At 38.6% G+C, this 27888-nt stretch overlaps 1 protein-coding gene across 1 annotated transcript in view; it reads right to left on the bottom strand.

Annotated features, from left to right (window-relative positions):
• The window catches only part of CCDC73 (coiled-coil domain containing 73), a 137131-nt gene that overhangs the window by 93012 nt on the left and 16231 nt on the right, over positions 1-27888 (bottom strand). Inside the window, exon 2 of the mRNA XM_082628345.1 lies at positions 9102-9254. Within this exon, the coding sequence (XP_082484471.1) occupies positions 9102-9239 (138 nt within the window). The 5' untranslated portion in view covers positions 9240-9254. The remainder of the gene's footprint in view (positions 1-9101; positions 9255-27888) is intronic.

The following is a 27888-nucleotide window of genomic DNA, read 5'->3' as shown; positions in this document are numbered from 1 at the left end:
GGAATTATTACTGTGATGTTCTAAGGGTGGTTTCTATTTCTCTGCTTCCTCCTACATTTATTAATTGGAATTAAAGATTTTTCCCGAACAACAGCCAGCTCTACCCACCACCAGTTGCTCCATTCAGGAAGCTTGCACAAGCCTCTTAGATAGCCTCATCCACCAGAGGGCAGATAGCAGAAGCAAGAAGAACTACACTCCTGCAGCCTGTGGAACAAAAACCACATTCATAGAAAGGTAGACAAGATGAAAGGCAGAGGGCTATGTACCAGATGAAGGAACAAGATAAAACCCCAGAAAAACAACTAAATGAAGTGGAGATAGGCAAACTTCCAGAAAAAAGAATTCAGAATAATGATAGTGAAGATGATCCAAGACCTCAGAAAAAGAATGGAAGCAAAGATCGAGAAGATGCAAGAAATGTTTCACAAAGACCTAGAAGAATTAAAGAACAAACAAACAGAGATGAACAATACAATAACTGAAATGAAAATTATACTAGGAGGAATCAATAGCAGAATAAATGAGGCAGAAGAATGGATAAGTGGGGACTTCCCTGGTGGTGCAGTGGTTAAGAATCTGCCTGCCAATGCAGGGGACACAGGTTCATGCCCTGATCTGGGAAGATCCCACATGCCATGGAGCAACTGAGCCCGTGCGCCACAACTACTGAGCCTGTGTGCCTAGAGCCCGTGCTCCACAACAAGAGAAGCCACCACAATGAGAAGCCTGCACACTGCAATGAAGAGTAGCCCTCGCTCACTGCAACTAGAGAAAGCCCGCGTGCAGCAATGAAAACCCAATGCAGCCAAAAATAAAATAAATAAACTTACTAAAAAAAAAAAAAGAATGGATAAGTGACCTGGGAGACAGAATGGTGTAATTCACTGCTGCAGAACAGAATAAAGAAAAAAGAATGAAAAGAAATGAAGACAGCCTAAGAGACCTCTGGAACAACATTAAATGCAACAACATTCGCATTACAGGGGTCCCAGAAGGAGAAGAGAGAGAGAAAGGACCCGAGAAAATATTTGAAGAGATTATAGTCGAAAACTTCCCTAAAATGGGAAAGGAAATAGCCACCCAAGTCCAGGAAGCGCAGAGAGTCCCATACAGGATAAACCCAAGGAGGAACATGCTGAGACACATAGTAATCAAATAGGCAAAAATTAAAGACAAAGAAAATTATTGAAAGCAGCAAGGGAAAAATGACAAATAACATACAAGGGAACTCCCACAAGGATAACAGCTGATTTCTCAGCAGAAACTCTACAAGCCACAAGGGACTGGCATGATATGATGAAAGGGAAGAACCTACAACCAATGTTACTCTACCCGGCAAGGATCTCATTCAGATTCGATGGAGAAATCAAAAGGTTTCAAGACAAGCAAAAGCTAAGAGAATTCAGCACCAAACCAGCTCTACAACAAACGTTAAAGGAACTTCTCTAAGTGGGAAACACAAGAGAAGAAAAGGACGTACAAAAACAAACCCAAAACAATTAAGAAAATGGTCATAGGAACACACATATCGATAACTGCCTTAAACGTGAATGGATTAAATGCTCCAACCAAAAGACACAGGCTTGCTGAATGGATACAAAAACAAGACCCATATATATGCTGTCTACAAGAGACCCACTTCAGACCTAGGGACACATACAGACTGAAAGTGAGGGGATGGAAAAAGATATTCCATGCAAATGGAAATCAAAAGAAAGCTGGAGTAGCAATACTCATATCAGATAAAATAGACTTTAAAATAAAGAATGCTACAAGAGACAAGGAAGGACACTACATAATGATCAAGGGATCAATCCAAGAAGAAGATATAACAATTATAAATATATATGCACCCAACATAAGTGTACCTCAATACATAAGGCAACTGCTAACAGCTCTAAAAGAGGAAATCGACAGCAACAAAATAATACTGGGGACTTTAACACCTCGCTTACACCAATGGACAGATCATCCAAAATGAAAATAAATAAGGAAAGATAAGCTTTAAATGACACAATAGACCAGATAGATTTAATTGATATTTATAGGACATTCCATCCAAAAACAGCAGATTACACTTTCTTCTCAAGTGCACACAGAACATTGTCCAGGATAGATCACATCTTGGGTCACAAATCAAGCCTCAGTGAATTTAAGAAAATTGAAATCATATCAAGCATCTTCTGACAACACTATGAGATTAGAAATCAATTACAGGGAGAAAAATGTAAAAAACACAAACACATGGAGGCTAAACAATATGTTACTAAATAACCAAGAGATCACTGAAGAAATCAAAGAGGAAATCAAAAAATACCTAGAGACAAATGACAATGAAAACACGACAATCCAAAACCTATCGGATGCAGCAAAAGCAGTTCTAAGAGGGAAGTTTATAGCTATACAAGCCTACCTCAAGAAACAAGAAAAATCTCAAATAAACAATCTAACCTTACACCTAAAGGAACTAGAGAAAGAAGAACAAACAAAACCCAAAGTTAGCAGAAGGAAAGAAATCATAAAGATCATAGCAGAAATAAATGAAATAGAAACAAAGAAAACAATAGCAAAGATCAATAAAACTAAAAGCTGGTTCTTTGAGAAGATAAACAGAATTGATAAGCCATTAGCCAGACTCATCACAAAAAAGACGGAGAGGACTCAAATCAATAAAATTAGAAATGAAAAAAGAGAAGTTACAACAGACACCGTAGAAATACAGAGCATCCTAAGAGACTACTACAAGCAACTCTATGCCAATAAAATGGACAACCTAGAAGAAATGGACAAATTCTTGGAAAGGTACAATCTCCCAAGACTGAACCAGGAAGAAATAGAAAATATGAACAGACCAATTACCAGTAATGAAATTGAATCAGTAATGTAAATACTCCCAACAAAATCCAGAACCAATGGCCTCACAGGCAAATTCTACCAAACATTTATACAAGAGTTAACACCTATCCTTCTGAAACTATTCCAAAAAATTGCAGAGGAAGGAACATTTCCAAACTCATTCTATGAGGCCACCATCACCCTGATATCAAAATCAGACAAAGATACCACACAAAAAAGAAAATGACAGGCCAATATCACTGATGAAGACAGATGCAAAACTCCTCAACAAAATACGAGCAAATCGAAGCCAACAGTACATTAAAAGGATCATACACCATGATCAAGTGGGATTTATCCCAAGGATGCAAGGATTTTTCAATATCCACAAATCAATCAGTGTGATACACCACATTAAAAAATTGAAGAACAAAAACCATATGATCATCTCAATAGATGCAGAAAAAACTTCTGACAAAATTCAACATCCATTTAAGATTAAAAACTCTCCAGAAAGTGGGCATAGAGAAAACCTACCTAAATATAATAAAGGCTATATATGACAAACCCACAGCTAACATCATACTCAATGATCAAAAGCTGAAAGCATTTCCTCTAAGATCAGTAACAAGACAAGGATGTTCACTCTCGCCACCTTTATTCAACATAGTTTTGGAAGTACTAGCCACAGCAATCAAAGAAGAAAAAGAAATAAAAGGGATCCAAATTGGAAAAAAGAAGTAAAACTGCCACTGTTAGCAGATGACATGATACTATACATAGAAAATCCTAAAGACACTACCAGAAAACTACTAGAGCTCATCAATGAATTTGGTAAAGCTGCAGGGTACAAAGTTAATACATAGAAATCTGCTGCATTTCTATACACTAACAACAAAAGGTTAGAAAGGGAAATTGAGGAAACAATCCCATTTACCATAGCATCAAAAAGAATAAAATACAGGGACTTCCCTGGTGGTCCAGTGGTTAAGAATCCACCTTCTAATGCAGGGGATACGGGTTTGTTCCCTGGTTGGTGAACTGAGATCCCACATGCTGCAGGGCAACTAAGCCTGCATGCCGCAACTACTGAGCATGTGTGCTCTAGAGCCCATGTGCCACAACTAGAGAGTCCATGTGCTACAACTACTAAGCCCACGTGCCACAACTAGAGAGAAGACCATGCACCGCAACAAAGAGCCTGTGCACCGCAACAAAAGATCCCGCATGCTGCAATGAGGATCCGACGTGCCGCAACTAAGACCCAATGAAGCCAAATAAAACAAATTTTTAAAAAAATATAAAATACCTAGGAGAGGGTTTCCCTGGTGGTGCAGTGGTTGAGAGTCTGCCTGCCGATGCAGGGGACGCGGGTTTGTGCCCTGGTCCGGGAAGATCCCACGTGGCGTGGAGCGGGGGGGGCCGTGAGCCATGGCCGCTGAGCCTGCGCGTCTGGAGCCTGTGCTCCACAACGGGAGAGGCCATAGCAGTGAGAGGCCCGCGTACCGCAAAAAATAAAAAATAAAAAATAAAAATAAAATAAAATAAAATACCTAGGAGAAAACCAACCCAAGGAGACAAAAAACCTGTACTCTGAAAACTATAAGACACTGATGAAAGAAATCAAAGATGACACGGATGGGAAGATATACCATGTTCTTCGATTGGAAGAATCGATATTGTCAAAATGACTGTACTACGCAAGGCAATCTACAGCTTCAATGCAATCCCTATCAAATTACCAACAGCATTTTTCACAGAACTAGAACAAAAAAATTTTAAATTTGTATGGAAACACAAAACCCCCGAATAGCCAAAGCAATCCTGAGAAAGAAAAACAGAGCTGGAGGAAATAGGCTCCCTGACTTCGGACTATACTATAAAGCTATAGTCATCAAAACATTATGGTACTGGCACAAAACCAGAAATATAGAACAATGGAACAGGATAGAAAGACCAGAAGTAAACTCATGCACCTATGGTAAATTTACCTACAACAAAGGAGGAAGAATATACAATGGAAAAAAGACAGTCACTTCAATAAGTGGTGCTGGGAAAACTGGACAGCTACATGTAAAAGAATGAAAGTCGAACAGTCCCTAACACCATACACAAAAATAAACTCAAAATCGATTAAATACCTAAATGTAAAACAGGGTACTAGAAAACTTCTAGAGGAAAACATAGGCAGGACAGTCTTTGACATAAATTTCAGCAACATCTTTTTGGATCCATCTCCTAGAGTAAAGGAAATAAAAACAAAAATAAACAAATGGGATCTAATTAAACTTAAAAGCTTTTGTACAACAAAAAAATCTATAAACAAAACAAGAGACAAGCTACAGAAGAGAAGAAAATATTTGCAAATGATGCAACTGATAAGGGATTAATCTCCAAAATATATGAACAGCTCAATATCAAAAACAAACAAACAAACAACCCAATCAAAAACTGGGTAGAAGATCTAAATAGACATTTCTCCAGAGAAGACATACAGACGGCCAAAAGGCACATGAAAAGATGTTCAACATCCCTAATTATTAGAGAAACGCAAATCAAAAACTACAATGAGTTATCACCTCACACCAGTCAGAATAGCCATCATCAAAAATTCTACAAATAGGGCTTCTCTGGTGGTGCAGTGGTTGAGAGTCCGCCTGCTGATGCAGGGGACACAGGTTCGTGCCCCGGTCTGGGAAGATCCCACATGCCGCAGAACGGCTAGGGTCGTGAGCCATGGCCTCTGAGCCTGCGCATCCGGAGCCTGTGGTCCGCAATGAGAGAGGCCACAACAGTGAGAGGCCCGCGTACCGCAAAAAAAAAAAAAAAAAAAAAAAAAATCTACAAATAATAAATGCTGGAGAGGGTGTGGAGAAAAGGAAATCCTCCTACACTGTTGGTAGGACTGTAAATTGTTACAGCCACTATGGAGAACACTATGGAGGTTCCTTAAAACACTAAAAATAGAGCTACCCTATGATTCTGCAATCCCACTCCTGGGCATATATCCAGAGAAAGCCATAATTCAAAAAGATAAATGCACCTCAATGTTCATTGCAGCACTATTTACAATGGCCAAGACATGGAAGCAACTTAAATGTCCATCAACAGATGAATGGATAAAGAAGATATGATATAGATATCAATATATAAATATACACACAATGGAATATTACTCAGCCATAAAAAAGAATGAAATAATGCCATTTGCAGCAACATGGATGGACCTAGAGTTTATCATACTAAGTGAAGTAAGTCAGTCAGAGAAAGACAAATATCAGATGATATCACTTACATTTGGAATCTTAAAAAATCATACTTACAAAACAGAAACAGACTCACAGACATAGAAAACAAATTTATGGTTACCAAAGGGGAAAGGTAGTGGGGAGGGATAAATTAGGAATTTGGGAGTAACGTATACACACTACTGTATATAAAATAGATAATCAACAAGGACCTACTGTATACCACAGGGAACTATACTCAATATTTTGTAATAACCTGTGTGGGAAAAGAATCTGAAAAAGAATACACACACACACACACACAGACACACACACACACACACATATATACTCACACATATATACATATACACATATATATACATACACATACCTATAACTGAATCACTTTGCTGTACACCTGAACCTCACACACATTGTAAATCAACTATACTTCAATAAAAAAATAAATTAAAAAAGAAAGAAATCTAAAATGTTCATACTGAGCTAAAATCAAGGTGTTGGCTGAGCTATACACCTTCATGAAGTCTCTGTGGGGGAACTCCTTGCCTCTTCCGGCTTCCGCTTGCACACTTTGACTTGTGGCTTCTACCCTCCATCTTCAAAGCCAGCAGTATAACATCTTCAAATCTCTCTTTGACCACACCCTCTGCTTCTGTCATCACATCTTTTGCTCTGATTCTGATTATCCTGCTTTCCTCTTATAAGAACCCTTGTGAACAAATTAGGCCCGTCTGAGTAATTCAGCATAATCCCTCCATCTCAAAATATGTAACTTTATCACATCTGTAAAGTCCCTTTTGCCATGTTAGGTAACATATTTACAGGTTTTGAGAGTTAGAATGTGGACATCATTGGGGTGGCCATTATTCTCCCTACCTTAGTGGGTATATGGGTGTTCACTGTGAAATTCTTTCAACTATTAAGCATTTTTTTAATTTTCCTATTAAAATATGGATGAAAAATAAAATCCAGCAATATGGATAAAGTGTTGCCATTATGGTAAATGTGAAAATCATAACTGTCATTTTCCAATGAAAGGAGGAATTTCCCCCTTTTTAAGAATAAAGTTCTCCTTTCAATGGGGAATGTTATTAAAAGTAGTATACATTCGGGACTTCCCTGTTGGTCCAGTGGTTAAGAATCCACCTTCCAGTGCAGGGGACATGGGTTTGATCTGTGGTTGGGGAACTAAGATCCCACATGCCACAGGGCAACTAAGCCCATGCACTGCAACTACTAAGTACGCGAGGCACAACTAGAGAGCCCTATGTGCCATAACTACAGAGCACATGCACTCTGGAGCCCATGCACCACAACTAGGGAGAAGTCCAAGCGCCGCAACAAAGAGCCCATGCACCACAACAAAAGATCCCGCATGCCACGACAAAGATCCCTCATGCTGCAACTAAGACCCAATGCAGCCAAAAATAAAAATAAAATAAATAAATATTAAGAAAACGTAGTACACATTCCTACACTTGATTACTAAAAACCACTGTTCCTACCGTTACCCTGAAATTTTTCAGAAAATTTTTAAGGGAAGCTTATTTTTCAAGTAAGAAATATAAACAGACAAAAATATAATGTTTAAAACATAATAAAACAAAATATAAAGCTTTAAATAGTTACCTAAACTTGCTTTACTTAGAAAAGATAACATCTTAAGCTAATTTTATAATAGTAGTTATTTTCAATGCTCATCTAAGATACCTTTTTTTAGTGGGATTTCTTCTTTGTTTAATAGAGTTTTGTGATACTGATAGTAAGTAGCTTTATTTTTATTTATTTATTTTTTTTAAAGTAGAGGGAAGGATTTATTTATTTATTTATTTATTTTTGTTTGTGTTGGGTCTTCGTTTTGTGTGAGGGCTTTCTCTAGTTGCGGCAAGCGGGGGCCACTCTTCATCGTGGTGCGCGGGCCTTTCACTGTCACGGCCTCTCTTGTTGCGGGGCACAGGCTCCAGACGCACAGGCTCAGTAGTTGTGTCTCAAGGGCCTACTTGCTCCACGGCATGTGGGATCTTCCCAGACCAGGGCTCAAACCCGTGTCCCCTGCATTGGCAGGCAGATTCTCAACCACTGCACTACCAGGGAAGCCCATAAGTAGCTTTATACACAATGAACATTGTGGTAATTAAATTTTCTTATTATGACAACAAATCTCAATATTTTTAAATCCTAGAACAGTGTTCATATAATAAAAATGTTGTTTCAGATCTCTTTTTCTCTCACTTGTACCTTATTTTCAGGAAGTTAGCAAATTCTATTGATTCTCCTTTCTGTCTCTTTTGTTCTATCTTCAGTTACACATAAGTCCTAGTGACCACATCCCTAGATCATTATTACAGTGTTTTAGAGTTTATTTTCTTCTTTTCAGAACCTTACCAACTCCAACCTATCTAACAGAGAGCTGACAACATGCTCTGCAAATTCAGACCCACAGAATCTCAGAAATGAAATGCTTTTAAGGGTTTTTGTCCAATATAGATCTCCTGCTAAAACCAAACATCTTTTACAATTTTATACTAGATATCTCCTTTCTAAAAATCTCAAGGTTACCACTTCCAAAAATAAGGATATTTTATTATTTGAACTCAGAATACTTACTACATACACTTATTTTGTCACTTAATCATGTTACTTGTTTCATATTTAATCATTTCATTGGCACCCATCTTACAGCCGTAACAAAACTATAATCTCCTGAAAGAGCAGTTCTTTTTTTTATCAGCCATAGTATCCAACTATAATGCTATCTATGCATTCCAAGGCACTCAGTACTAGCTGACTTACCAAATCTCTGTTTTATTTTTCACTTTAGTTTATAACTTCTTCTTTTCCATCTCCTGATGTTGACTAAATCTGACCTTTTCTCTTTTACTCCATTATCTGGGCTGTATTTCTTCTTTCTAAACAAGAGGTTATTTCATTGCCTTTTTTTTCCCCTTAAGACAAAAAATTGGACAAAATCAAGTTCTCTGATTTAAAAAAGCATTTTAAAAAGAAACTTACCCTTCTCATACGTAACTCTTCTAATGCTTCCAGTAAACTTGTTTTGAAATCTAATAGCTGAATAGAAAACAATGTCTCTGAAGGACTTTGAAGAGCGAAGACAGATGATGCTGACTCAGTCTTAAAATCATTCTCCATATTAACATTTATTTCCTGTAATATAAAAAGGTTTTTTTTTCTTTTGCAATTCAATTTATCTGCTGTTTTACAACTTATGTTTCCAAAGGCTTTACAATGTCACATTTTCTTGTTTTTTGATACAATGCTTTAATAGTTCAATCAAGAGAGATATCATATGATGTAATATTTAGCTCTTCCTTGAAGCTGGAACTCAGCAATTTATTTCCTATAAAATAACAATGGAATACATTTCCTTAAATTCAAGATGTTATACAGAGAATCATTAACAATATCTTTAGTTTCCATTTTTAGGATAAAGCCAAAGGTCTTGACATTTTGCCTGAGCTTGGTTATCAGTCTTCCCTTTATGACCACTGCAGGGCAGAAATGGCCTTTAAGGAGCCATCAAGCCACTGCTCCAGGACCAGGGGTTGAGGTGAGGCAGGGTTACCCAATGCCAAGACTCTGTGTAGGGAAACCTGTCAAGCTACTGCCCCTTAAGGGAGATGCTAAGTTTCCAGCACCCAGCTCTAAGCTGGGACACTAAGAGTGAAACTGCCAGGACCACTTACAAAATCCCATTTTAACCCACTACAGATCGGGAGTTAAGTGTGAAAGCCAGCTTAAAAATAACATTCCGGGCCTCCCTGGTGGCGCAGTGGTTGAGAGTCCGCCTGCCGATGCAGGGGATACGGGTTCGTGCCCCGGTCTGGGAGGATCCCACGTGCCGCGGAGTGGCTGGGCCCGTGAGCCATGGCCGCTGGGCCTGCGCGTCCGGAGCCTGTGCTCCGCAACGGGAGAGGCCACAACAGTGAGAGGCCCGCATACCTCAAAAAGAAAAAAAAAAAAAAAAAAAAATAACATTCCACAGAATTGAAAGGCTTTGGCTCTAATCTTGTAAGGTAGGGCCTTCTTTACAAGGTATGTCTGTTACCTGGGTAGAACTCGGCCGTTTGTCATTGCCCATAAGCAGTGTTAGCTTTGAAGGGCAGACCAGTCACCAAGTAGGAAACCCCAAACAAAAGAAGTCCAAAAAGCAAATCATAAGACGAACTGGACACAGGATAGATACCAACCTCTAGAGCTGCTGGGTATTTCCTAAACTTTATAACATCTGCCTAGAATCTCTGTTACTTTGTAGGGAAACTTGGTTTTTGATCTCTCACAGTTACCTGAGGGAAGAAGTGATTCATACATTAAATAATCCAAATTGCTTAAAAACCAAAAGGAAAAAATAAATCAAAAACACATCTTTCAAGAAACTGACCTGTTTTTCATGATACTATTCTATATCATTCTATAGCTCTTGGCAGCAAAAAATATCATTGGCAAAAATAGTAACAGACAATTTATAGAAGAGAGACTCCAGCCTGGAAATTAAAATATTGACTGTGTAACCTGGAGTAAACTGAAGTTCCCATTATCTTCTTCACAGGACAACTCAGTCAGACTTTTTTTTTCCCAGCTGCACCGTGCAGCTTGCAGGATCTTAGTTCCCCGATCAGGGATCGAACCTGGGCCCTCGACAGTGAAAGCAAGGAGTCCCAACCACTGGACCACCAGGGAATTCCCCAGACTTTCTTTCAGACATGGCCAAAGGAGAAAGTGCTAAAAACTACTAAACTACAGTATTAAGAAGGGGGAGAGGGAGTAAATTTATAACCAATGTTATTACCCAAAACAGAAGAAGATTCATACATGCTCTCATGGGAAGTGACATGGGAATACAGAAGCAGATAAGACTTTGAGCAGGCTAAAGGAAAAGCTGCCGGTGTTTTAGTTTATGTATTTTACAATGTTAGACATCGTGATCTAGGGCTCACACACATCTGGAATGGTCCCATTCATTATGGAGCTTACACAGTGCTTCTTTCTTATGCATGAGGGGTCTCTAAGCACAGTGGTCCAGAACAGTCTCTCTTGCCATCTTTTATAAGCAGGGACTAAACATACCAAAGCCAAACAACTCTACTCATATTGTAAAGTCACCATATTTTTAAAAACCCCTTCCAAATTACTGAGCATGAATCGAAGTCATGACAACAGTCCAGAGTTAAGATGTGACAATACCCCAACTTTTAAATGGAAGTGGTAGGCATAAATATGTCGAGTCTAAAGGTTTTGGGACTAAGACTGGAACTTATTTAAACTTCGCTGTGGCCCTTATACATCGCATTTTTCACTTAACCTGCTTTGCTTCATTCTTTGCACCCCAGAGGTAATCATTTCCCAAAGCTCTCCTTTGGGCCCTCCCTCCCTCCCCACTCCTGTCAGCTGTGGCCCGCCAGTCATAGGATGGTCCAAACTCAAGCTTCAACCAGCTGTGGGAGGGCTGCTAGTCCAGTCCCTCAATCTCACCATTTTATGGCCCTCCCACCATAACCCACACAGCAAAGCAAAACAACTTCTCTTCCCAAGTTAACTCTTTTCCATGGATGTTACCATTTTTTTCTACGTACTCAAGTTCAAACTCCAGCCCTTTTTTAAAAGATTCAGCTGCGTTAGTCCTCTCACATGTCTCTATCTTTTTTTTTTTGTATACCTAGTTGTTAAGCAGTTTAAATTTATTGACCTCCTGGTTTTTTAAACAAAATTTAAATTTAAGGTCACACCTCTAAGTTTGATGCACTATATACAGATCGTGCAGAGTATGACTATGAAGAGATAAAAATTAGTCCACGCTGAAAAAGATTTACTAGAGTACAGAATCATTTTCATAAATACATGTCTCTATCTTATACCCCCATGTGAGTCAGGACCCTCACCACTTTGTTGAATTATTGGGTTGGCCAAAAAGTTCATTCGGGTTTCTGTACACTGTTACGGTACTTTTTGGCCAACCCAATACAACACTTTTTGTTGAATAAAACTGGTTTTGGGGGACTTCCCTGGTGGTCCAGTGGCCAAGATTCCACCTTCCAATGCAGGGGGCCCAGGTTCAATCCCTGGTCGGGGAACCAAGATCTCACATGCCACACAGCCAAAAAATAAAATTAAAAAAAAAACCAAACTGATTTTCAGCCATATAGGTACTCTCCATCCACACTAATTTCTCCTATAAAATACTGCTGGTTGAAATTCCTACAGCACATTTGTCTCATTTCTCTACTCAATCTGGATTAGCCCCTTATCGCCTACAGGATAAAAATCTATAAGTGAAGAGAAACACTACTACTTTACCCCATTCTCCTTGGCCTATTTCCCAAAGCCTCACAAGCCTTCCCTCTGGCAGGATGGGCTCGAGAAGAATCCTGCCCTGGCTGCCCATTTGAGCTCACGCTACTGTCTCTATTCCCACTCCAAACTTGCTCCTCTTTTGTCTCCAAACCACAGAACCTAAAACTGTGTCGAAATTCTCTGCCTCCACATGGACTGCCCATTCTCAGTTTTAACTAAAAAAAAGTTACTTAGGTTTTTCAAGTAGAAGCACAGTTACCATAAAAATATAACAACCTGTATCCCATAACCCTCCAGGTTTAACACTGAAGAACAGTTTTGGCATCACTGCTATTCTGATCCTCATACACAAAACAGCAACTATGATCCTATTCTATTTCTCTGTGGCTGAGGCTTTTTCTGTTACCTTAGTACCCTTGAGACCAAATTTTCTGCCCTTTAACACCCAAAGGCTGGGTTCCTAATGTTACAGACAAGGCTTGACCCATCACTAATCCCTTTATACCAAGGCTGAGATTGATACTGTGCTTCCTAAACTTTGCTTTTATATAAAGCATTTTGTAAGGGTGGTGTGGATACTAATTAACAGCAATGCAATCCTTAAACCCAAGAAAGTTAAAAAAGGACTGGGATAACTGCCTTTTACTAAAAACCAAGGCATTTCAATGTCTTTCTCAACCCAGAAAATGTATGAATCAGGCTGCAATAAGCTCTTCTTTTTTTTTTAATTAATTTATGTTTTATTTATTTTTTTTGGCTGCATTTGGTCTTCATTGCTAAGCGCGGGCTTTCTTTAGTTGCGGTGAGCGGGCTTCTCATTGTGGTGGCTTCTCTTGTTGTGGAGCACAGGCTCTAGGCACGCAGGCTTCAGTAGTTGTGGCTCACGGGCTCTAGAGCACAGGCTCTGTAGTTGTGGCGCACGGGCTTAGTTGCTCTGTGGCATGTGGGATCTTCCTGGACTAGGGATTGAACCCGTGTCCCCTGCATTGGAAGGCGGATTCTTAACCACTGCGCCACCAGGGAAGTCCCAAGAAGCTCTTCTTTTTTTTTTTTTTTTGCGGTACGCGGGACTCTCACTGTTGTGGCCTCTCCCATTGCGGAGCACAGGCTCTGGACGCGCAGGCTCAGCGGCCATGGCTCACGGGCCCAGCCGCTCCACGGCATGTAGGATCTTCCCGGACCGGGGCACGAACCCGTGTCCCCTGCATCGGCAGGCGGACTCTCAATCACTGAGCCACCAGGGAAGCCCGAAGCTCTTCTTTTTAACTTTTCATTTTAATAATTGATTCACAGGTGGTTGCAAAGAAATGTACAAGGAGTCCTATGCACCATTCACTCAGCCTCTCCTAATGTTAACATCTTATATAATAATAGTGCAATATAAAACTGTGTATTTGACATTGGTACAACTCACAGAGCTTATAATGATCCTACCAATTATACATACACTAGTTTGTGTATGTGTCTTTGTGTGTTTATAATTCTGTGCAAGTTTATTATTTGTATAGCTATACCACTACAATCAAGATACAGAACTGTACCATTAACACAGGCTCCCTCATGCAGGTTCTTTGTCTCCATATCCACTACACTGATCTTTTCTCTATCTCTCTAATTTTGTTATTTCCAGAATACTATAAATTAAAATCATATATCATGCAACCCATTGAGATTGGATTCTTTTCACTCATAATAATTACTTTGAGATTTGTCCAAGTTGTTGTGTGTATCAATAGTTCATTCCTTTCTATTGCTGAGCAACATTCCATGGTGTGGACATACTATGGTTTGTTTAACTATGCACTCATTGAAAGACATCTGAGTTGTTCTGTTTTTGGCTCTTATGAATAAAGCTGCTATGAACATTCATGTACAAGTTTCTAACATGAACACGTTTTCGTTTTTTAGTGATAAGCGTCCAAGAGTGCAACTGCTGGGCTGAATAAATATTGAGTCAATTTTCCATTTTAAAAGAAACTGCCTATTTTTTCAGAGTGGTTATACCATTTTAAATTTTGTTTGGTTCTGTACAAGTGATCCAGTTTCTCCAAAGCCCCATCAGCATTTGGTGTTATCACTATTTTTTTTTAGCCATTCTGATAGGTTTTATATTAGTAAGTGTTCTTCACAGAAACAGAACCAATAGAATGTGTATATATAGAAAGATTTATTTTAAGGAATTGGCTCATGTGATTGTGGTGTCTGGCAAGTCTAAGACCTTTTGGGCAGGCCAAAAGGCTGGAGACCCAGGAAAGAGGTAATATTGCAACTGAAGTCCAGAGGCAGTCTGGAAGCAGAATTCCTTCTTCCTTGGGAAACCTCAGTCTTTTTCTCTTACATCCTTCAACTGATTAGATGAGGTCCATCCACATTATAAAGGGTAAGCTGCTTTACTCAAAGTCAACTGACTTAAATGTTGATCTCATCTAAAAATTATCTTCACGGCAATATCTAGACAGGTGTTTGACCATGTATCTGGGTACTGTAAGATCCTGCATGCCTAAGACCCAGCATAGCCAAAATAAATAAATAAATATTTTTTAAAATATATGCTTAGTATGTTTAAAGAAACAAAGTCAATAGGAAAGGAACAGTCTCTTTGTTAAACGGTGTTGGGAAAACTGGACAGCCACATGCAAAAGAATGAAACTGGATCATTAACTCACACTGTACACAAAAATTAACTCAAAATGGATTAAAGACTTGAACAAAAGACCTGGAACCATAAAACTCCTTGAAGAAAACAGGAGTTAAGCTCCTTGACAACAGTGTTGATGATGATTTTTTGGAGTTGACACCAAAAGCAAAAATAAACACATGAGACTACATCAAACTAAAAAGCTTCTGCACAGCAAACAAAAACAAAAACAACAATGAAAAAACAAAAAACAAAAAAATCAAGAAATGAAAAGGCAAACTACCAAATGGGAGAAAATATTTGCAAATCATGTATCTGATGAGGGGCTAATATCCAAAATACATAAAGAACTCATACAATTCACTAGCAAAAAAAAGCAGACAATCCAATTTAAAAAGGCAGAAGCTCTGAACAGACATTTTTCCAAAGAAGACAAACAGATGGCCAACAGGTATATGAAAATGTGCTCAACATCGCTAATCATCAGGGTAAGGCAAATAGAAACCACAATGAGATATCATTCCACACTTGTTAGAATGGCTATTATCAAAAATACAAGAAAGAACATGTGGAGAAAAGTGAACCCTTGTGTACTGTTGGTGGGAAGGTAAAATGGTGCAGCCATTATGGAAAACAGTATGGAGGTTCCTTGAAAAATTAAAAATAAAACAACCATATTATCCAGCAATTGCACTTCAGGACATTTATCCAAAGAAAATGAAAACACTAACTTGCAAAGATGTATGTACCCCTAGGTACACTGCAGCATTATTTACACTATCCAACATATGGTAACAACCTGAGTGTCCATTAATGGATGAATGGATAAAGAAGATATGGTATATACATATGTATATAATGGAATAGTATTCAGCAGTAAAAAAAGAAGGAAATCTTGCCATTTGCAACAACATGGATGAACCGTGAGGGCATTATGCTAAGTGAAATAAGTCAGACAGAGAAAGACAAATACTGTGCAATCTCAGTTATATGTGGAACCTAAAAAAACAAACCCAAAAACTAAAAATAAAAAACTTCATAGATACAAAGAACAGATTAGTGGTTGCCAGATATGGGGGTGGGGGTGAAACTGGATGAAGGTAATCAAAAGGTACAAACTTCCAGTTCTAAAATAAATAAGTCATGGGCATGTAATGTACAGCATGGTGACTACAGTTAATAATATTGTAATGTATATTTGAAAGTTGCTAAGAGAGTAAATCTTAAAAGTTTTATCACAAGGAAAAAAATTTCTATGTATGGTGACAGATGTTGACTTACTGTGATCATTTTGCAATACATAACAAATATTGAATCATTATGTTGTACAACTGAAACTAATATAACATTACGTGTCAGTCATACCTCAATTTTCAAAAAGAAACAAAACATTTATTTAACTCAAGATTCTGAGGATTGGCAATTTGGGCTAGGCTCATCTAGGTAGTTTCTCTGTTCTCTGCTAGGGTTATTTATGAGTTTGTGGTCAGCTGCCTGTCAGGTGACTCTGCTTTAGGGGAATCACTGTCAGCTGGAGTACAAGATACCTATCATCATTTATTAAGGTGGTCTAAGTTTGTTTTTATAGTGGCTGGACTGGGTTCCAAGAGGAAAAAAGCAGAGCATACAAGGCTTCTTGAGGCCAAGGCTCATATATCGTGTAATATTTTTTCTGTCATATTCTATTAGCCAAAGCAAAGCATAAAGCCAGCCAAGATTCAAGAGGTGAAAAAATACACTCCATTTCTTTTTTTTTTTTTTTTTTTTAAGATGTTGGGGGCAGGAGTTTATTAATTAATTTATTTATTTTTGCTGTGTTGGGTCTTTGTTTCTGTGCGAGGGCTTCCCCTAGTTGTGGCAAGCGGGGACCACTCTTCATCGCGGTGCGCGGGCCTCTCACTATCGCGGCCTCTCTTGCTGTGGAGCACAAGCTCCACATGCGCAGGCTCAGTAATTGTGGCTCACGGGCCCAGTTGCTCCGCGGCATGTGGGATCTTCCCAGACCAGGGCTTGAACCCGTGTCCCCTGCATTGGCAGGCAGATTTTCAACCACCGCGCCACAAGGGAAGCCCTACACTCCATTTCTTAACGTACAGCGATGCAAAGTCACATTGCAAAGGGTGTATATACAGAGAGGGTAGAAATGGTGTCCATTTATGCAATACACCAGACACCCCTATGACCTAGGAATTACTTTCTTCTGTATATATCCCTACTCCCATTTTGATCTGTATAAATCTTACCATACTTCAAGGCTCCACTAAAACGTCTCTTCCCCCAAGAAGTCATTTTGGTCTCCTTAATTAGAGTGGTTCTCTCCTTTTGCTGAGCAGCTATAATAACATGGAACTATCTTAAAATACATCTTATATCTGGAGTCACAGTAACTAATTCCCAAACATCTTCTTCACCATAGAAGATTAAACTAAACCAATTACATAATCCCATTACTCCTGCCATTGACTGATTTATAAATAGCAAGCAACTCAATCTTGGCCAAAGAGTTCAGAAGGAAAGTGTATTCTGAAGGGAGGCTTCTGAGAAAGCTCTCCTTGCTCCTAGGAGTCACAGGAAGAAATGAGCCTTTTCTTATGCTGGATATTGTTTTGTCTAGTCTTAACACCTGGAATTGCTGAGGCCACATTTGACCACAAGGTATAAGTCAGCTTGAGGGCAGTGAGGATGACAGAGTAGTAATAAAGAAAGAAACTTGGTCCTTGACAACACTGCTCAGGCACCAACTATACCATACCAGGAATCTACTCAACCTCTACGTTTGCATAATGTTAGATAATAAATGTTCTTCTTGTTTAAGGCAGTTTCAGTCAAATTTTATATTATCTGCTGCAAAGGAATTCTAATCTATCATGCTACTGTATCATTGAGAATCTATTATAACTACGTATATCTACATATATTTACAAGTAATTATTGTTACATAAGACAACTCATATTAGATGACCCCTAAGGGCAGGGTCATATCTTATTTAATTTTCGTTCTTTGCTTTGTTCTGTTATTTAATTTTAACCAAAGTGATATTTGCATTTGGTTTAAAAAAAAAGAGCTGATATGCAAACACTGGAAAACAGTGATGATCTGGCCTACATTTCCCCGTTCCCACTTCCCAGATTCATCTACTTTCCATAATTTTGGCCGTTTCTTCTGATATATACCTTTATATTTCCAAATAATGTAACTCTATTTCTTGATGTATCCATTTTACTGTACTTTTTACGTCCTGTTATAGTAATTGATTTAGCTCACTTATATCACACACAATCACCACCACTTTCCCTTCTTCCATCTTCAGTTTTTGATTGGCTCAAAGGTCACCTTACATCAGTAGTTCTAAAACTGTGGGAAGGGGGGTCTTCAAGGTTAAAAATATTTTCACTATAATACTACAGTGTTATTTGCCTTCTTTATTTTTATTTTCTCATTAGTGTACAGTGGAATTTTCCATAAGCTACATAATATGATACTGCAAAAGTATGCAGAAGCAGATATGAGAATCCAGTTGTTTCCTTTTAAACCAGATATGAAGATTTGCAAATAGAAAACAATGCCTTTTTGTGTGTGTGTGTGTGGTACACAGGCCTCTCACTGTTGTGGCCTCTCCCGTTGCGGAGCACAGGCTCCGGACGCGCAGGCTCAGCGGCCATGGCTCACGGGCCCAGCCACTCCGCGGCATGTGGGATCCTCCCAGACCGGGGCACAAACCCCTGTCCCACGCATCAGCAGGCGGACTCTCAACCACTGCGCCACCAGGGAAGCCCAACAATGCCATTTTTAATCACTAAATTTTTTTGCTTAAGGAGATGTTATTTTTTATAAAAATGTTATTTCATGTTACAATTTCATGATGTGTTATTTTTATTTGAATAAACATTTTAAAATTTTCTCAGTTTTAATTTCTCACCTCATACAGAAAAGAGCAAAAGATATATCCCATATAAATAAAAGCTCTTTTTAAGGTCTTTAATAATTTTTAAAAGTATAAAAATGTCTCAAACCTTTGAGAACTACTGGTTGAAATTATTAAAACTATGTAAATATTGTTTACTGCCAAGCCAAGTAAAATATTATTATATGTCCTTTTGAGTTGTCCTCTAGTTTAATAACTGTTGAGACTTTTTTCCATTTCTTATTTTGCTTTGTACCTGCCACTTACTTTCTCCAAATGCTCCAAAAAATGTCAGTCAATAATTTTTCTATGTTTTCAAAAACATCAAATGATTCTAGTCACAACTCTCCCACATCCTTCCATTCTGTTGCTCCAACCTAGCCTGGTTCAGATGTACAACCACTGTTTTCGAGTTTTCCACTGACATTTTCTTATGTTGGAACTGCTGTTTCCTGTCTTCTATGCCTTCTTCTTTTTTTTCTTTTAATTTTAATTTTTTAACATCTTTATTGGAGTATAATTGCTTTACACTGTTGTGTTAGTTTCTGCTGTTTAACAAAGTGAATCAGCTATACATATACATATATCCCCATATCCCATCCCTCTTGTGTCTCCCTCCCACCCTCCCTATCCCACCCCTCTAGGTGGTCACAAGGCACTGAGCTGATCTCCCTGTGTTAGGTGGCTGCTTTACACTAGCTATCTATTTTACATTTGGTAGTGTATATATGTCAATGCCACTCTCTCACTTCTTCCCAGCTTACCCTTCCCCCTCCCCTGTCCTCAAGTCCATTCTCTACATCTGCGTCTTTATTCCTGTCCTGCACCTACATTCTTCAGAACCTTTTTTTTTAGATTCCATGTATATGTGTTAGCATACTGTATTTGTTTTTCTCTTTCTGACTTATTTCACTCTGTATGACTGACTCTAGGTCCATCCACCTCACTACAAATAACTCAATTTCGTTTCTTTTTATGGTTTAGTAATATTCCATTATATATATGTGCCACAGCTTCTTTATCCATTCATCTGTTGATGGACACTTAGGTTGCTTCCATGTCCTGGCTATTGTAAATACAGCTGCAATGAACATTGTGATACATGACTCTTTCTGAATTATGGTTTTCTCAGGGTATATACCCAGTAGTGGGATTGCTGGGTCATATGGTAGTGCTATTTTTAGTTTTTTAAGGAACCTCCATACTGTTCTCCACAGTGGCTGTACCAATTTACATTCCCACTAACAGTTCAAGAGGGTCCCTTTTCTCCACACCCTCTCCAGCATTTGTTGTTTGTAGATTTTTTGATGATGGCCATTCTGACCGGTGTGAAGTGATACCTCATTGTAGTTTTGATTTGCATTTCTCTAATGATTAGTGATGTTGAGCATCCTTTCATGTGTTTGTTGGCAATCTGTATATCTTCTTTGGAGAAATGTGTATTTAGGTCTTCTGCCCATTTTTGGATTGGGATGTTTGGTTTTTTGATATTTAGCTGCTTGTAAATTTTGGAGATTAATCCTTTGTCAGTTGCTTTGTTTGCAAATATTTTCTCCCATTCTGAGGGTTGTCTTTTTGTCTTGTTTATGATTTCCTTTGCTGTGCAAAAGCTTTTAAGTTTCATTAGGTCCTGTTTGACCCCTTCTCTAGGAGGTGTGTCAAAAAGGATCATGCTGTGATTTATGTCATAGAGTGTTCTGCCTATGTTTTCCTCTAAGAGTTTTATAGTGTCTGGCCTTACATTTAGGCCTTTAATCCATTTTGAGTTTATTTTTGTGTATGGTGTTAGGGAGTGTTCTAATTTCATTCTTTTACATGTGGCTGTTCAGTTTTCCCAGCACCACTTACTGAAGAGGTTGTCTTTTCTCTATTGTATATTCTTGCCTCCTTTATCAAAGATAAGGTGACCAGGGCTTCCCTGGTGGCGCAGTGGTTAAGAACCTGCCTGCCAATGCAGGGGACACAGCTTCAAGCCCTGGTCCAGGAAGATCCCACATGCCGCAGAGCAACTAAGCCAGCACTCTAGAGCCCAACAGCCACAACTACTGAGCCCGTGTGCCAGAACTACTAAAGCCCACGCACTCAGAGCCCATGCTCCACAACAAGGGAGGCCACCACAATGAGAAGCCCACGCACCACAATGAAGAGTAGCCCCCGTTCGCCGCAACTAGAGAAAGCCCACACACAGCAACAAGACCCAATGCATTCAAAAATAAATAATAAATTTTTAAAAAAATTTTTTTAAAGATAAGGTGACCATAGGTGCATGGGTTTATCTCTGGGCTTTCTATCCTGTTCCATTGATCTATATTTCTGTTTTTTACCAGTATCATACTGTCTTGATTACTGTAGCTTAGTAGTATAGTCTGAAGTCAGGGAGCCTGATTCCTCCAGCTCTGTTTTTCTTTCTCAAGATTGCTTTGGTTATTCGGGGTCTTTTGTGTTTCCATACAAATTGTGAAATTTTTTGTTCTAGTTCTGTGAAAAATGCCATTGGTAGTTTGATAGGGTTTGCACTGAATCTGTAGATTGCTTTGGGTAGTACAGTCATTTTCACAATGTTGAATCTTCGAATCCAAGAACATGGTATATCTCTCCATCTGTTTGTATCATCTTTAATTTCTTTCATCAGTGTCTTATAGTTTCCGGCATACAGGTCTTTTGTCTCCTTAGGTAGGTTTATTCCTAAGTATTTTATCCTTTTTGTTGCAATGGTAAATGGAGTGTTTCCTTAATTTCTCTTTCAGATTTTTTGTCATTAGTGTATAGGAATGCAAGAGATTTCTGTGCATTAATTTTGTATCCTGCTACTTTACCAAATTCATTGATTAGCTCTAGTAGTTTTCTGGTAGCATCTTTAAGATTCTCTATGTATAGTATCATGTCATCTGCAAACAGTGACAGTTTTACTTCTTCTTTTCTGATTTGGATTCCTTTTATTTCTTTTACTTCTCTGATTACTGTAGCTAAAACTTCCAAAACTATGTTGAATAATAGCGATGAGAGTGGGCAACCTTGTCTTGTACCTGATCTTAGAGGAAATGGTTTCAGTTTTTCACCATTGAGAACAATGTTGGCTGTGGGTTTGTCATGTGTGGCCTTTATTATGTTGAGGAAAGTTCCCTCTATGCCTACTTTCTGGAGGGTTTTTATCATAAATGGGTGTTGAATTTTGTTGAAAGCTTTTTCTGCATTTATTAAGATGATCATATGGTTTTTAATCTGTCAATTTGTTAATATGGTGTATCACATTGATTGATTTGCATATATTGAAGAATCCTTGTATTCCTGGGATAAACCCCACTTGATCAGAGTGTATGAACCTTTTAATGTGCTGTTGGATTCTGTTTGCTAGTATTTTGTTGAGGATTTTTGCATCTATGTTCATCAGTGATATTGGCCTGTAGTTTTCTTTTTTTGTGACATTTTTAACTGGTTTTGGTATCAGGGTGATAGTGGCCTCGTAGAATGAGTTTGGGAGTGTTCCTCCCTCTGCTGTATTTTGGAAGAGTTTGAGAAGGACAGGTGTTAGCTCTTCTCCAAATGTTTGACAGAATTCACCTGTGAAGCCATCTGGTCCTGGGCTTTTGTTTCTTGGAAGATTTTTAATCACAGTTTCAATTTCAGTGCTTGTGATTGGTCTGTTCATATTCTCTGTTTCTTCCTGGTTCAGTCTCAGGAGGTTGTGCTTTTCTAAGAATTTGTCCATTTCTTCCAGGTTGTCCATTTTATTGGCATATAGTTGCTTATAGTAATGTCTCAGGATCCTTTGTATTTCTGCAGTGTCAGTTGTTACTTCTCTTTTTTCACTTCTAATTCTATTGATTTGAGTCTTCTCCCTTTTTTTCTTGATCTTAATTGATCTTTGCTATTGTTTCCTTCATTTCTTTTTCATTTATTTCTGATCTGATCTTTATGATTTCTTTCCTTCTGCTAACTTTGGGTTTTTTGGGTTCTTCTTTCTTTGATTGCTTTAAGTGTAAGGTTAGGTTGTTTATTTGAGATGTTTCTTGTTTCTTGAGGTAGGATTGTATTGCTATAAACTTCCCTCTTAGAACTGCTTTTGCTGCATCCCATAGGTTTTGGGTCGCTGTGTTTTCATTGTCATTTGATTCTAGGTATTTTTTTATTTCCTCTTTGATTTCTTCAGTGATCTCTTGGTTATTTAGTAGTGTTTTGCTTAGCCTCCATGTCTTTATATTTTTTACAGATTTTTTTCCTGTAATTCATATCTAGTCTCGTAGCGTTGTGGTCAGAAAAGATACTTGATACAATTTCAATTTTCTTAAATTTACCAAGGCTTAATTTGTGACCCAAGATATGATCTATCCTGGAGAATGTTCCATGAGTACTTGAGAAGAAATAGTATTCTGTTGTTTTTGGATGGAATGTCCTATAAATATCAATTAAGTCCATCTTGTTTAATGTATCATTTAAAGCTTGTGTTTCCTTATTTATTTTCATTTTGGATGATCTGTCCATTGGTGAAAGTGAGGTGTTAAAGTCCCCTACTATTGTTGTGTTACTGTCAATTTCCCCTTTTATTTTATGGCTGTTAGCATTTGCCTTATGCATTGAGGTGCTCCTATGTTGGGTGCATAAATATTTACAACTGTTATATCTTCTTCTTGGATTGATCCCTTGATCATTTGTAGTGTCCTTCCTTGTCTCTTGTAACAGTATTTATTTTAAAGTCCATTTTGTCTGATATGAAAATTGCTACTCCAGCTTTCTTTTGATTTCCATTTCCATGGAATATCTTTTTCCATCCCCTCACTTTCAGTCTGTATGGGTCCCTAGGTCTGATGTGGGACACGTACATACAAAATTCAACACCCATTTATGATAAAAACTTCAGACCTTCCCTAGGTCTGAAGTGGGTCTCTTGTAGACAGCAGATATATGGGTCTTGTTTTTGTATCCATTCAGACAGTCTATGTCTTTTGGTTGGAGCATTTAATCCATTTACATTTAAGGTAAATATTGATATGTATGTTCCTATTACCATTTTCTGAATTGTTTTGGGTTTGTTATTGTAGGTCTTTTCCTTCTCTTGTGTTTCCTGCATAGAGAAGTTCCTTTAGCGTTTGTCGTAAAGCTGGTTTGGTGGTGCTGAATTCTCTTAGCTTTTGCTTGTAAAAGTTTTAACTTCTCCATCAAATCTGAATGTGTTCCTTGCTGGGTAGAGTAATCTTGGTTGTAGGTTTTTCCCTTCATTACTTTAAATATGTCCTGCCACTCCCTTCGGGCTTGCAGAGTTTCTGCTGAAAGATCAGCTGTTAACCTTATGAGGATCCCCTTGTATGTTATTTGTTGCTTTTCCTTTGCTGCTTTTTTTGGCTGCATTGGGTCTTCGTTGCTGAGCACAGGCTTTCTCTAGTTGCAGCGAGTGAGGGCTACTCTTTGTTGCAGTACACGTGCTTCTCATTGCGGTGGCTTCTCTTGTGGTGGCTTCTCTTGTTGTGGAGCACAAGCTCTAGGTGTGTGGGCTTCAGTAGTCGAGGCACGCAGAGGCTCAGTAGTTGAGGCACGCAGAGGCTCAGTAGTTGTGGCTCACAGGCTCTAGAGAGCAGGATCAGTAGTTGTGGCACACGGGCTTAGATGCTCTGTGGCATGTGGGATCTTTCCAGACCAGGGCTCGAATTCGTGTCCCCTGCATTGGCAGGTGGATTCTTAACCACTGTGCCACCAGGGAAGTCCCTCCCTTGCTGTTTTTGATATCTTTTCTTTGTATTTAATTTCTGATAGTTTGATTAATATGTGTCTTGGTGTGTTCCTCCTTGGATTTATCCTGGATGGGACTCTCTGCGCTTCCTGGACTTGATTGACTATTTCCTTTCCCATAATAGGGAAGTTTTTATCTATAGTCTCTTCAAATATTTTCTCAGTCCCTTTCTTTTTCTCTTCTTTTTCTGGGACCCCTATAATTCGAATGTTGGTGTGTTTAATGTTGTGCCAGAGGTCTCTGAGGCTGTCCTCAGTTCTTTTCATTTTTTTTTCTTTATTCTGCTCTGCGGTAGTTATTTCCACTATTTTATCTTCCAAGTCACTTATCCATTCTTCTGCCTCAGTTGTTCTGCTATTGATTCCTTCCAGAGAATTTTTAATTTCATTTATTGTGTTGTTCATCATTGTTTGTTTGCTCTTTATTTCTCCTAGGTCTTTGATAAATGTTTCTTGTATTTTCTCCATTCTGTTTCCAAGATTTTGGATCATCTTTACTATCATTACTCTGAATTCCTTTTTCAGGTAGACTGACTATTTCCTCTTCATTTGTTTGGTCTGGTGAGTTTTTACCTTGCTCCTTCATCTGCTGTGTGTTTCTCTGTCTTTTCATTTTGCTTAACTTACTGTGTTTGGGGTCTCCTTTATGCAGGCTGCAGGTTTGTAGTTCCCATTGTTTTTGATGTCTGCCCCCAGTGGGTAAGGTTGTTTCAGTGGGTTGTGTAGGCTTCCTGGTGGAGGGTACTGGTGCCTGCATTCTGGTGTATGACGCTGGATCTTGTCTTTCTGGTGGGCTGGAGTGTGTCTGGTGTTGTGTTTTGAGGTGTCTGTGAACTTATTATGATTTTAGGCAGCCTCTCTGCTAATGGGTGGGGTTGTGTTCCTGTCTTGCTAGTTGTTTGGCGTGGGGTGCCCAGCACTGGAGCTTGCTGGTCGTTGAGTGGAGCTGGGTCTTAGCGTTGAAATGGAGATCTCTGGGAGAGCTCTCGCCGACTGATATTACGTGGGGCCGGGAGGTCTCTGGTGGTCCAATGTCTTGAACTCGGCTCTCCCACTTCAGAGGCTCAGACCTGACATCCAGCCGGAGCACCAAGACCCTGTCAGCTACACAGCAGTTTTGCAATTCAACCAAGTCTCTTCTCTGGATCTGATTCCTTGCCAGGCTCGCCTTGGGCAGCCGAAAGACAAGATCTCCAAACCTGTTACCAAACCAGGTTGCCCCTGCCTGACATCCTGCAAGCCAAAACGCTAAGATGTAGAGGTTTGCAGCAAAGAGAGGGTTTATTCGCAAGGCAGGCAGGGGATGAAATGGGAGAACAAATCTCGAATCCACCTCCCTGAAGGCAAGGTATTTGTGGCATAAAGAATAAAGAAGCAATGTGGTGTGAGGATCTCAGGAAATGTGATTGGTCTATATGATTGGTCTATGCCTTCTTCTTTTTTTGTTTTTTCCTGGTCTTGATAAAGAGTAGCCCCCAGTAATTTCCTATGGAAGGGTGAATGGGAGCTAAACTTTTTAATATAAAATTGTCTGAAAATTACACTATTCCAACCTCATACTTAATTGACAGTTTGGCCTCCATTGTAGAATAGTATGCCTATACTATTTCTTTAATAATATCCTCCCTGCATTCTTTGTTCTCTCTTTCTGGAACTCCTTTAGTAGGATGTTGGATCATACATGTTGATCATCTAATTTTCTTTTCTCTCCTATTTCTATCTTATTGTACTTTTGTTCCACTTTCTGAGAGATCTCCTCCCCTTTATCTTCCAATCATTCTGTTGAATTTTTTTTTACTTTTTTAATGTCCAAAAGTTATTTTGTGTTATAGAATTGTATTTTTTTCATAGCATCCTGTTTTTGTTTTATGAACATAAAAACCTCTCTTATCTGGTGATTATTTATATATTGTGTATATTCTTACATACATGTTTAACAGCCACAAATTCCTCCCATTCAATATTCGCACCTCTTTGCAGTATGAGCTTTCTTGCTCCTCTCATCCAGAAATGGAATATATTTCTTAACCCTTCTGAATCTAGGCTAGCTGTATTATATTCTTTGATCAATACAATGTGAGAGAATTGACACTGTCTGAGTACCAGAGTTTAGGTTTCAAGAAGTCTTGTAGTTTCTGCCTTTGAACTTTTGGAATACTTCCCAGAGATCACCATGCTATTAAGCAATCTGGGGTGAAAAAACATACAAAGAAAGCAACCCAGGAGTTCTATCTTTTCTATCTGAACTCAGCCCCAGAGAAACCCATCAATTAAATAAACTTGTATGAAACAGCTTACATAAAGTCAACAGATAAACATCCCAGTCAATCCACAAAATTATAAGAAATAATAAATTATTGTTGTTTTAGACACTAAATTTTGAGTGGTTTGTTATTTTCTGCAACAGGTAACTGATACAGAAATGAATATTGGAAATGAAATGATGCCATACAAAACCCTAAAATTAAAAAAAAAAAAAACCTAAAATATGTAGCACTGATGCAGTGACTGCATGGTAAGCAGAGGCTCGAAGAGTGGCAAAAAGACTATGGAAACTGGAAGAGCCATGAGGAAGTGTTACTAGAGTCTGTAAAGATGGCACAAAATAACTGGCCAAAGTACTAAGGTAACTTGGAAGATAAAAAATGTACCTAATTAAAATGTGAATCTGACTAAGGAGATTACCAGGCAGAATGCTGGAAGTGTCAAGAAGTCTTTTTTTTCCTAGCTGAATATTAAAGGTATGTAAAGACAGATAAATTAAAGAAGGAATTGTTTAGGTTCATTAAGTCAAATTTGTAGGAAATATAAAGGCCCCAAGATGTGCTGGGTTGGAAAATTAAAACCATTTCACATTTCCAGTCTCTAATCAACAAAAATTTTCACAGTAAGAGTTCAAAATAAATATCAAAGCAAGACCCTTTAATGCCTCCGAAAATGCAAGGCAATGTTACTATATAAGAATCTCAAGGGCATTATCTCAGAGCAGCCTGATATGTCCAAAGCAGACAGAGATCCATCTTGAAAAGAATTATGGGTGTGGCTCTGGAGAAAAAATTCATAGGAAACTCAGAAAGTGTTATGTTTTTTGCTTTGAGTTAGTTTATGGGTTTTTTGGTTTTGGTGTGTTATTTTGTATTTGGTTTTGTTTTTTTTGTTTGTTTGTTTAATCGTACTGGTAGAAGCACTGCCAGCTTGGACTAAAAAGGACTGAGACAGCTCA

Source organism: Mesoplodon mirus (genome assembly GCF_964341445.2).
Source record: "Mesoplodon mirus genome assembly, chromosome: 7".
Classification (NCBI taxonomy): domain Eukaryota; kingdom Metazoa; phylum Chordata; class Mammalia; order Artiodactyla; family Ziphiidae; genus Mesoplodon; species Mesoplodon mirus.
The sequence above is the reverse complement of the archived record's forward strand: the minus strand, read 5'-3'. Positions and strand labels throughout refer to the sequence as shown.